The sequence below is a fragment of the Lygodium microphyllum genome, chromosome 16 (genome assembly GCF_053477565.2).
Source record: "Lygodium microphyllum isolate KBCC chromosome 16, Lygodium_microphyllum_v1.1.10, whole genome shotgun sequence".
NCBI classification, from domain to species: domain Eukaryota; kingdom Viridiplantae; phylum Streptophyta; class Polypodiopsida; order Schizaeales; family Lygodiaceae; genus Lygodium; species Lygodium microphyllum.
The window spans coordinates 47,170,360-47,182,412 of NC_141150.1; the positions used below are offsets into that span (position 1 = coordinate 47,170,360).

At 41.6% G+C, this 12,053-nt stretch overlaps 1 protein-coding gene across 3 annotated transcripts in view; it reads left to right on the forward strand.

Annotated features, from left to right (window-relative positions):
* Positions 1-4,115: 4,115 nt before the first annotated feature.
* The window catches only part of LOC148022780 (DNA mismatch repair protein MutS, type 2), a 49,395-nt gene continuing 41,457 nt past the window's right edge, over positions 4,116-12,053 (forward strand). For 2 of the 3 annotated variants that reach the window (XR_015693544.1, XM_087695715.1), the window contains exons 1-2: positions 4,121-5,935; positions 6,028-6,552. Coding sequence is in view for 2 of the 3 variants with exons in the window: in XM_087695715.1 (XP_087551841.1) it covers positions 4,244-5,935; positions 6,028-6,552 (2,217 nt within the window). In the remaining variant the exon portion in view is untranslated. Of the gene's footprint in view, positions 5,936-6,027; positions 6,553-12,053 lie in introns of all 3 variants that reach the window. The other variant, XM_087695717.1, reaches the window with a different exon arrangement.

Below are 12,053 nucleotides of genomic sequence, written 5' to 3' on the forward strand. Positions count from 1 at the left end.
TCCATTGCCTTTTTATGTGAAGGTATCACAGGCTTATTGTCTGCAGACAGATGAGTAGAGGGCCGAGATGGCCAAGTTTCCCTATGTATCCGCAGTGGGCAGTCTTATGTATGCCATGATAGCCACTCGTCCAGATATTGCCTTTGCAGTTGGTGTTGTGGTACGCTATATGGCTACACCTGGCAAGAAGCATTGGGATGCCGTGAAGGGTATCATGAGGTACTTGAAGGGCACTGCAGATATGTGCATATGCTATGGCAGCTAGGATATAGGAGTCGTGGGGTACACTGACTTTGATTATGCACGACATGCAGATAGTAGGAAGTCCACTTCCGGCTATGTATTCACCTATGTTGGAGGTGCTGTTTCTTGGATGTCCAGGGTGCAGAAATGCACGGCCCTTTCTACTACAGAGGCCGAGTATGTTGCAGCCACTGAGGCTTGCAAGGAGGCCATTTGGTTGGGTCGTTTAGTTGCTGACCTTGGTATTGATGCTATCCCTACACTGCATTCAGATTCTATGAGTGCTATTCAATTAGCCAAGAATCAGATCTTCCATGCGAAGATGAAACACATTGAGGTGAGGTATCACTTCATACGTGGGGTCGTTGAGGACAAGTCTGTTGATCTTGTCAAGATCTCGACTGACCAGAATCCTACAGATCTGCTCACGAAAAGCCTCTCTACAGAGTGCTTTGCCTTCCTCAGAAGGTTGATGGGCGTGGGATGAGATGACGTCTTTCCTCATCCTGTTGTACATGTATACATGTTGTACTGTCTTTCTTTTTCTTTTTCTTTTCACTCCTCAATGGGGCAGATTTGCCTTTAAGTGGGAGGTTGTTGGGGGGTAAAGGCGCCTCTGCCTAGCCACCTGTATATTACTACACTAACAGTCACCGCCACTGCACACTGCAGGTGGTGAGCGTGTGTCACCGTCACTTTATTCTTTATTCTTTTAGTGACAGTTTGAATAAAGGAAGGCTCGGTCACACATTGTGACTGTTGGAGTTCCCATTTATAATCTCTCCCTTTCAAACTCTTGCTCTCTCGCCACAACTCTCAAGTCCAACCTTCGATCCATCGCTCCCTTTCACTAAAAAGCCTTGAAGAGAAACTCGATAGCTAGCTTGAAACCCTTGAAGAGCTCTTAGAGGATGGCAAGTGGAAGTAGATGAAGATACTTAAATCTCATGGACATGTATACTCTTTAAGAGAGTAATGCAACGCTAGCCATTTACAAGCAAACTTACAATAGTCAAATGAAGAGATATCAAAGGATGACCTCAACAACAACAAATCTAATGCTTAGTGTTTCCTTCATCACACAAGATATTATAGGTGGCTTGTGCTCAATTATACCATCGACTACTAGACCTTTGTAGAAACTACTTATCATGTTTGAATGAACTGAGGAGTGTTGATGTGGTTATGAGAATTTGGAAAAGGATCTCATAATTGCACCAATCCTACGAGCTCTAGATTGGATAGTCACCTTCATGTGCATATTGATGCTTTTAAATTCACCCTAGGAGTAGTAGTGTGCTAATTTAGAGAGTATAACATGGACTTCCCTATGAGTTTCACAAGTAGGCATCTCATTGATGTTAATATGAACTAGTCAACAAGTGAAAGGGAAGGATAAGCAATGATGTTTGCTATTAAAAAAGTTTTGAATTTCTAATCGAAAAGATCTTTCACTTTCTTTGTTGATCATTAGACATTGCAAGTGATGCACAATTTTATACATTGCCCAATTGTTGCTATTATTGATTAAAATTTGAAATTTCAATTGTGTGAGAAGAGAGATAGCACTACATGTTAGATCATATGTCAAGAGTAACAATGGAAAACTATTAGGGAAAGGAATTATCACATACCGTGTAGCTACCTATATATTTCAAATATCATGAGAAGAATAACCACTTAAAGTAGAATTTACTCTATATTAGGCTAACAATACAGTTGAGGTTTTTGAGAAAGGATTTTCAAATTGCCAAATTGAAAAGGCAAGACTTAGATGTCTTCTCCTTGACCCATCCTTACCCACTAATCTCATAGGAGAGTTGTATTAGTTAGGATAGCAAGGTCTTATAAGAAGATGCATGTGCAAACATAAGATACACAACATACTCTTCGGAGCACATGAAAATATTGCAAGAGGACACTTTGATGAAGATACGATACTAAAGAAAGTTCTATAGTCTTAGTTATGGTGGCCAATCTTGTTCTATGATGCAACTTGTTTGGTGAAACATTACGATTCATGTCAATGCACAAAAGTGTCGATAAAAAAGGATAAACTACCTCCAATAATACCCCATCAACTCTTTGAAAAGTGGAGGATCAAGTTATTAGTCCCATTAGTATAAGCCATGCAATACTCACAAGAAAAATACATCATTGTAGCTACATACTATCTAATGGAATGGGTTGAGACAAAAGTCACTCAAAAAATGATGTGAAGGTGACATCTAACTTCTTATGGAAGTAAATCATTTCTCAATTGGGCTGCCCTATCGAGATAGTAAGGTACCAAGGCACTTGCTTCATTGACGAGGTGATTGATTATTTGTTGTCCACATTTATGGTCATCCATTGAAAGTCATCGCCTTACCATTTTCATGCAAATGGCCAAGTTGAAGCAAACAACATGATTTTAATCAATGCCCTCACCAAGATATTCTTTGCCGCCATGAGTGATTGGGATATAAATTGATGGTTGCATTATGGGTATACTGCACCGCATATAAGATCACAACTAGACAAACTAACATATGGAACAAATGCAATCTTACTAGTTGAATTCTTTATTCCTAGTTTACAAATAGTTGTGCATCGAGTTGAATGCTTATTAAAAAATTTGATCTGTTGGCCACCTATGACTCATAAGTAGTGAAAAAGCTCATAGGAAGGCCTAGATTGACAAGTATTTCAAACAAACAAACTTCAAGAAGGGTGACTTAGTGTTGCTTTACTTCATTAAGAGACACAAGTTGAAAATGAAGTTAAAAGGACTTGACCCTTTTCCCTATGCCAATTTAGCAAAGTGAGAAATGTGGAGCTTGAACCATTAGGTAGTGAGAGGATTGACTACTTTAACGGGAGTTGAAAGAAATATTACCTACATGGGCATCCTTTGTATGAGTCTCCCCTACTACTTCTACCAATTACTGTTCATGCAATGAGTATAGATAGGTCCCAATGATATGGAACTAGTACCATTTGCCTATCTAAGGTTTAAACTTATTACCAAAAGGGAGTACATCCTCTATGCTCTAATTAATAAGGGAGTTGATTGCAAATACAAACTTATGATGCTTGGATGCAAATGAGACAACCTCGATTGGTTCCAACTATCATCAAAGTCAATCCATATGGGGGAAGTCCATACACCTTACTAGGAAAGTGCAAGCCATGTTGAGCATCAAGATAGAAAGTGTTCCTACAATCTTTTATGTATTACCGAATCTTGAGGGAGTCGAAAAAAATAACAAATTAGGTAGAACTTTCAAACGACAAACCAAATGCAACATTGACCATGATAGTCGGTGCATATACTTAATCTCTCCTCAATATATGAAGATTATCACTGCTTTCAGCAAATCTCGCTTCCACCAAGCAAGACATGGTACCACTGACTTCAATACACCCCAATAATGATTCTAGTGAGGGGGAAAGCCTTGCTCAAGGTCTTATTGAAAGCAGAAAAAGACAAATAGAAATGAGTGACAAAAAGTACCTAGAACTCAAGACAACTAGAAGGAGTGGGTCATTATAAGACAAGATACAATAGCAATGGGGCTACTCTCCTTTGCAAGCTTCAACAACCATTTGCTCTAGCTTGGGCTACCAACACTTCCTCAGTAGTAGTGACTCGCATGTCTCCATGCCATCAACCACCACCTTGAGCAAATACCCAACTCACATGAAAACCTATAGATCGATAAAACATAAGTACCTTGAGCCTACAATACCATTAGGTATGTGGTCTGTCCTGGCAAAAACACATGTGACATGATGTAGTTCGCCATTCCCAGCCATACCTGGTTAGGTGTGTGGTCCTTCCCGGCAAAAGCACATGTGACATGGTGTTGTAGTAATTCACAATGTGGGAATTTATCTAAATCCAAAACTCCTTGTGACAAATGTTTACGTTAAAACGTTATCTTGCTGTTGTCGCTCATTCACGAGAATGCATGGCTGGAGCTCGTCACAGGCGAGTTGAGAGAGGGAGGCCTTCGACATGATCTATACTCTCTCACAGTCATTATTGCTCAATTCCAAGCGTGGGAGCCCTGTGCCAGATGCACACGGTTTGCCTGCCTCGGAGAGTAGATATGGTGCGGTCATTAATCCTTCTCAAGCTGCAGCATATGTCAGTGGTGCTGCATCAATCTCGTCTGGTTCCATCAAGCAATCAGGGAAGGCACGTAGCATATTGGCTCTTCGAGAAGCTTCCTGCCATGCCTCAGCAAAAGAGGACATACTTAGAGCCTCTCTGGTTTCTAGGGAAGCCTGCTGGCACGCCTCAGAAAAAGAGGACGTATCAAGAACCCCACTGGTTCCAAGAGCGTCGGTGAAACAAGAGGACCAAGGCGTGCTGTCTAATGACGAAGAGGTCATCGATGGTACAGGCCACGATGAAGAGGATGATGCTTACAGTGTTGAAAAGGACTCCCTGTCTCTCTTGGAATGGCCCTTGGTTTGTGCACAGGTCGCAAAGTTCGCCTCTACGGCCCTCACAGTTGAGCTGGCTAAGCAGGGGAAGCTCCCTTTCGGCAAGACTCAGGAGGATAGTGAGGAGTTGCTTGCCCAGACAGCTGCAGCTTGCTTGCTGCCGGAGGCTCTTGACTTCTCAGGAATTGTTGATGTACGACACATATTGAGGTCAGCCAGTGCAAGGAATGTGTGTACTATCAAGGACCTTTGCACAGTGCAAAAGATGCTCTATTCTGCAAGGCGAGTTTGCGAGCAACTGCAGGAAGCTTCAGCAACAATCCCATCGGATAATGGTAATTCTCAGCAGGGAAAGCACCATGCCTTTCTGCCTCTTCAAACCATTATGGCTTCAGTGAACCTGTGCATGCCACTTGAGTGCAAGCTGAGGATGTCTCTGGATAGCTCATCTTTCTCAATCCTTGACACAGCAAGCCCCGGACTAGCAACTATAAGAGCTGCACGGCAAGATAACATGAAAGCTCTGGAAGATCTGCTAAAGGGTATTGGAGAGAAGATTGTTGAGGCTGGAGGTATGGATTCGGTTATTGTGACAAACAGAAGGTCGAGGCTGTGTGTAGCTGTTAGGGCATCTTATAGGCATCTTTTACGTGGTGGTGTAGTTCTTGATGTCAGCAATTCTGGTGCAACATTGTTCATGGAACCCAAAGCTGCCCTGGAACTAAATAATAAAGAGGTACAGCTTTCTTCACAAGAGAAAGCAGAAGAATTTGCTGTTTTAGAAAATCTAACTTGTAGGCTTGCAGATGTTGCAGAGGACATTTGGATTCTGTTGCAAAAGGTCACTTTTTTGGATCTTGCATGTGCCAGGGCTGACCATGCAAAATGGCTAGGAGCAGTAAAACCTGCATTTGTCATGAAAGATGAGCATTCTGAAAAGAGGAAAAACCTTGATCCAAATGGCGACACTTTCTCTGTTTACATTAATGGCTTGTCTCATCCATTGCTCTTAGAGCCTGCACTCAACAACATCCAAAGAGGGTTGGATCCAAGTTTTCCTGTTCCAGTTGACTTTAAGGTAAAATCTGGTGTCAGTGTTGTGGTTGTAAGTGGGCCAAACACAGGAGGAAAAACGGCATCGATGAAGACACTTGGAGTGGCTGCATTAATGGCTAAGGCAGGGCTTTTTCTCCCAGCAAAAGGAAGGGCGGTTCTCCCTTGGTTTGACAAAGTATTAGCTGACATTGGTGATAATCAGGTAATACTTAAGTTCATTTTTACAAAATGTTAATAGTGTCAACTGAAAGCTAATGATTTTCTAAGAGCAAGAAGCATTTACCTGTGCCTCAGTCATTGGAACAAAGTCTATCCACCTTCAGTGGTCATATACAACGAGTTCGTAGGATTATTGAGGCCGGAGGAGCCCAGTCATTGGTCCTTTATGATGAGATAGGAAGTGGTACAGACCCTTCTGAAGGCGCTGCATTGGCTACTGCAATACTGCAACATATGGCTGAACATTCACATCTAACAGTTGTGACTACTCACTTCTCCAAACTAAGCAGCCTCAAAGGAAAAGACAAGCGCTTTGAGGTTGCATCTGTGGAGTTTGACATTGAAACACTACGACCCAAATATACTATCGCATGGGGTACTGCTGGCCAATCAAACGCTCTGGACATTGCCAGCTCACTTGGTGTTGATGAAAGTATCCTGGCTCGTGCACGGCACTGGATGAAATTTTTGGCACCCGAAAATCATGAAGAACGAGTCACTCAGCTTATGAACCCTCTTGTGGAACAGAGGGAACTCCTGCAATCTCAGGCTGCATCTGCCTCTTTGATTCTTTCAGATGCAAAGAAACTCCATGACGAGGTCAGTACATGAACCTGCCGAAAAGCACATATCACTTCTTTTCAGTTTTATTTTGATATAATGCTGAATTAGAGTTTTTTTGTCCTGTCCTAAGTAATTCAGATACAACATTACAAATTTTTATTCTTTTAAGTTTTTGACCAGCAATAACAGTTGTGAGAAGTCTTAAGAGTCTCAAAGGGCTGATGTGTCTGCGAGGATACTCTAGCGTTTGCAGAGAAAATACAAGAGTGTTCAAACATTGCTAACAAGTGAAGTTGGACAAGAACACAAGTGAAGAAGAAAGAAGATGGATGATGAGTGCTGAAAGGGAAGCTCAATGAACAAACCAAGTACGCGAGTGGTGATACGATGGATCCCCAAGGAGTGGAGGGAAGTCCAAGAATCATTGTTTCTTGTGTGAGCGGGCTTAGAGATGGAGTGTGGCATGCTTGGATGGATCCTGGGGGCAGCAAACCACCAATGCATGACACTGAAATCTGATGAAGAAGGATGCTGAGGCAGAAAACAAAGCTTCAGAGGCCTGGAATGCAGCTCTTGGCAATGATGGCTGTCAATGGAGTTATAGCTGAGTCAAAATGCAGATGGTAGTAGACTGGGGTTCAGCACTGGCTGTCAGAGGAGGCTGGCGATGGAAAGACTGATCCAAATGCAGTTGAGGAGAGATTGGCGATGGGAAAGAAGACCCAAATGCAGCAAGGAAGGCGCTGGTGATGGAGATCAATGATTCAAGGCAAAAGGGCGGTAACTCCAAGAATCAAAATCCAAGGGCAGAGGGAAGGGCTGGCAATGAGAAGGGCTGGCTGGTGCTGGATGTAATATAGATGGGTGAGTGTGACAATGCCCATGGTTCCCTCTTATATGGAAATTTTAAAGCCAGTTGTCTCACCAAAGTGTAGAAAATCAATCTTAATTGCATTTAATTAGGAATTCTTTTTGGGGCTGCATGAGAGTTGAAAGAATTTAGCCAATAACATGAGTTATCTCTTAGGCTAATTCTAGTGTAGCTCAACTCCCCCTCTTAGGCCAAAAATGGGTTTCTAAGGGAGAGGAAAAGCAAGCTTTGTGCTTTGACCCAAAAGATCCCACCAAAGGAGTACAAGGCATTGGACCATGGGTGCCACAAATTTCTATTTGAGAGCCTACAATGATCAAAGGGTAGTGGATATCTTCTTTTGGATTGCCCAAGAGGTCCAGCCTCGCAAAATCAGGACATTGGGCCAAGGATGCCACAAAAGGGTTGCCTAAGGGCCTGCAATGATCGCAAAGGTGATGGAACTTTTGATGAGTCAGTTTTTTTTTTTTTTTTTCCAAAAAATAGTTTGATTTGGCTCATTAGTTTGTGCAAAAGTGAAACTGTAGTGCAGAACTACCATGAAGGGTGTTGATGTTGGTGCACAGATCGGATGCCGTAAGCGCGCGTAGTGAGCGTCAGAAGGTCCCCAAGAACAAAAGAACTCTACTTTTTGCACACAATTCAATGTATAAAGCTTTCACGACATGAACCAGAGACCAATTGGGTGCAATCTCCCCCTATGCCTTGTGTGAGCACTCCACAAAGCATGTATTTTTTTGTATTAATCATCTTCAAGCTCAAATAATAGCCTAAATTACAAAATAGCACGCTTTAGCTTTTGAGTTTGCTTTTGTGCCAAATAGAAATAAAGCTAATGGGCGCCCAAAAAGTCAAGCGTGTCCAAATACAATGTCCAAATACAAATATCTAAATCGTGCGCCTATGCGCATATAAAAATAATAAATAAATATCAAGCGCTTTGATAAATAAACGCGACAAAATATAGGTGCCATATCTAAGATATGCGCCCATCAAAATATTGACGATAAATTTGAATACACGCTATCCTCCAATGCTTTCCACTGCCACCGCTGCTATCTCTACACATCAACTGAAGCATTCACAATCGTTAGTAAAATAATACAATTAAACCAACAAAAGTGAATACCTAGCAGTCTAGCTAAATAAATCAATTGGTTAGAAATCAATCCTAACATTAATTTATCAGGAGTGCGCACTCTAAACTCATAAACGTTTATTAATTAAATATGTATTTTGCGGAATCACTTACTATGGAATCACCCATGTATACATAAAATTAACAAAACGTCCGAAAAGGATAGGCGTCCCCATCGATTTCTTGCACAAAGAATCCACTTTGTGTATGAGCCCCGGTAATAAAATCTTACGGAATCCATCGTAAAACTTCACGAAATCCACCGTGGCACGGAATCCACCGCGGAATATGCCTCCTGGCATCAGATGCACAGGATATGCTGCATGGAATTAGTAGCTGCTTAGAATCTTGATATGAGCAAGGAACCCTAGGGGCCATATTATTGCGTGATAAGATAAAAGGGGAACATGCTACACAATGCATGGGACTTAGGTTTTCATTTCAAAAGAAGCCCACCAATGTAGGATTTCATCCATCTAAGTGTCGAAATCACAAAACACAATGTTATGCAACTCGACTTTGCAACATTCACTAAAAACTAATGATATTGCACCATCCAAGATTTGTGCTGAATCACTGAAAGGTGGTTCTGCACCACTTAAAAAAGGTGGTGAAGTGTTGCAGCACCATTTGGAAAGAATTAATGTTGCACCACTGAAGGGGCATGCTTATGCAAGAAGGTTATACCTGGATAGTTCCCTTGCAGGAGAATTGTTCATGTGCCCAATTGCTGTTTTACTATGGGGGAATGAATGTGTGGCTATAAAAGAAAATTTTCTTGTGACAAAAGGACAGTAGGGTTCAATCATTTAGTGTAACCCTAAACCATAAAATTAGGACTGTGTTCTAATTGTCACAAGGTCTGAGTGTCCTAGCCCTTGGGTGTATTAATTGTCTCAACTCAACCACTTTTACGATGACTAAGTGTCTTAACTCTTGCAATTTAATTGTCTTAACTATCTATGACTAGTCGTACAAGGCTAGGGAGTGGAGGTATCAAATGAAAGCCTACGTGCTGAAGGGAAACTCAATGAACGAATTCAGTATGTGTCCAATGATACAAGGAGTAGAGGACTGTCCAATAGCGGCTACCTCTCATGGAAGTGGATTGAGGGATGGAGGAGGAATGTGACTTACTCTATTAGATCTTGCGTGCAACAAAGCACCAATGCTCGATTTGGAAATCTAATGAAGAATGTGTTAGGAGTCATATGTGTCTTGTGGTCATCTCTTGTTTGTAAGCCTCAATTTGAGTTAGACGAGGACATTAGGAGCTCTGGCATTGTATTTATTTGTCATTTTATGTGTTTTAGACACTTTAGATGGGGGTCACATTAGTGCATTTCTTTTTGGGCGCTTTTGGCTATTTTTAGGGTTTTCGACCCTATTTAGGGTTTTGGCACTTCTTGCCTATATATAGGCGGCATGCCCTCCCACTTTCATTATCCATTATTGATCCTTTGTGATCAGCCAGCCCTCCTCATTCTCTTATCCCCTTGCTGTTGTTTGGCGCCTACCCTGACTCGTAGAGCTGCTTGTTGGGGCTAACTATTGGAGCCTTGTACCTTGAGCCATTGCTGTCACATTGTTCCTTCTCTCTCCTGCGTTTTCTCTCCTTGTCTCTTTTTTCTCTCTTTGTTCACTTTCCACTTTTTGTTGCGCACTGTCACATGGTATTAGAGCCATGCGTGGGAATTGGAGATCTTGAAGAGAAGTGTGCTGTCCGTGATGAAACTTACCAGGCGTCATCTTCTCATGTTGTAGACCTTGCATTTGGAGTCAAAAAAGGTAGGGTGGCCTGTTTCCAGCCCTTGAAAATGGCCAGGATGTCAAATATGTACCTGGCATAAAGAAAAGTCTATTGTCAGTTGGGCAGCTTGATGCGAGAGGATATTTTACTACCTTTGGTGGTGGATCTTGGAAGGTCCACAAGGGCTCTATGCTCATTATTAAAGACGGCAAAAAGGGGACTTTGTATTATTTGCATTGTAAAGCTTTACCTGGCAAGTTTTCGGTTGTGGTTGAAGTTCATTCACAGATGGACCTTTGGCATAAAAGACTTGGCCATATGAGCTAAAAAGGTCTTCAGGTTCTCTCCTCTTTAGGGAGATTTGATGTAAAAGGATCTGGTCTCGACTTTTGCAATGATTGCATATATGAAAAACATGTGAAGTCTCCTTATTACTCTGCTGTCATTAAAAATTCCAATGCTCTTGACTTAGTACACTTTGATGTGTGCACTGTCTGTTAATTCACATGGGGGTGCATGGTACTTTGTCACTTTTATTAATGATTTTAGTAGAAAGTCATGGGTGTATGTATTAAAGAGCAAAAAGGAAGTGTTGGATGCTTTTAAAAGATTTAATGCCTTTGTTACCACATAGAAAGGGCTTAAGTTAAAAGCTATAAAAACGGATAATGGGGGCAAGTATGTTTCTAACAAGTTTAAAAAGTTTTGTGAGATGCATGGCATTAAGAGGGAGTTGATAGTCCCTTACAATCCTGCATCAAATGGCATGGTTGAAAGATATAATCGCACACTTTGTGAGAGAGTTAGATGCATGCTGTCCACAGCTAATCTCTTGCAGCAATTTTGGGGAGAGGCTCTTAAAACTGTAGTTCATGTATGCAATCGCTCTCCCAATCGTGCATTGAAAAATGGCTTTTTTGAAGAGGTTTGGTCTGGCAAACTTGCTTCATATGACCATTTGCGTGTCTTTGGTTGTGATGCCTTTGTGCATGTACCTGTAGAACAAAGGACCAAACTAGATATGAAATCCATCAAGGGCATCTTCATGGGATATGGAGATGAGGGAGAGATGGGTTATAGAGTTTGGCTTTCTTAGGGCAGGAAGATAGTACGTAACTGAGACGTAGTATTTAATGAGGCAAAGTTGTTGAAAAATGCTACACATGGTGATCTTGACAAAAAGAAGGTCAAATTTCAGTATGAACAGCTAGCCATTAGTTGAAAGTACCGTCCCTTTTGATGCTGAAAATGAGCAGCAACCTATTGTGCTATAGCTAGAAGATCATGGACAGCAAATAGATGCACAAGATGAAGTAGGACAGCAAGAAGAAGATGCTAAAAACAGATTACAGCAGCAAGGAAATGCTGAAAATCAGTCACCTGGTGATGGTGTGCACATTCCTCAAGATGTAGGCCCATTGCCTAATGATACAAATCATTGTGTAAGAAGGTCTACATGTGTTAGAAGGCAGCCACAGAGGTTTCGACCATCTTTGGATTGCATTTTATTGACTGATGAGGGTGAGCCTTTGACATTTAAAGAGGCACAGTCATGTGAAAATAAGAGAAAGTGGGAGTTTGCTTTGTAAGAAGAGATGAAGTCTCTATATGCAAATAACACATGTGAGCTTGTACATTTGCCCAAGGATAGGAAAGCTGTTCCTAATAAATGGGTTTACAAAGTGAAATGTATTGATGGGAAGTCCAAGTTCAAGGTACGGTTGGTTGCTAAGGGCTATACACAGAAGGAAGGCATAGACTTCCAGGAGGTCTTTTCA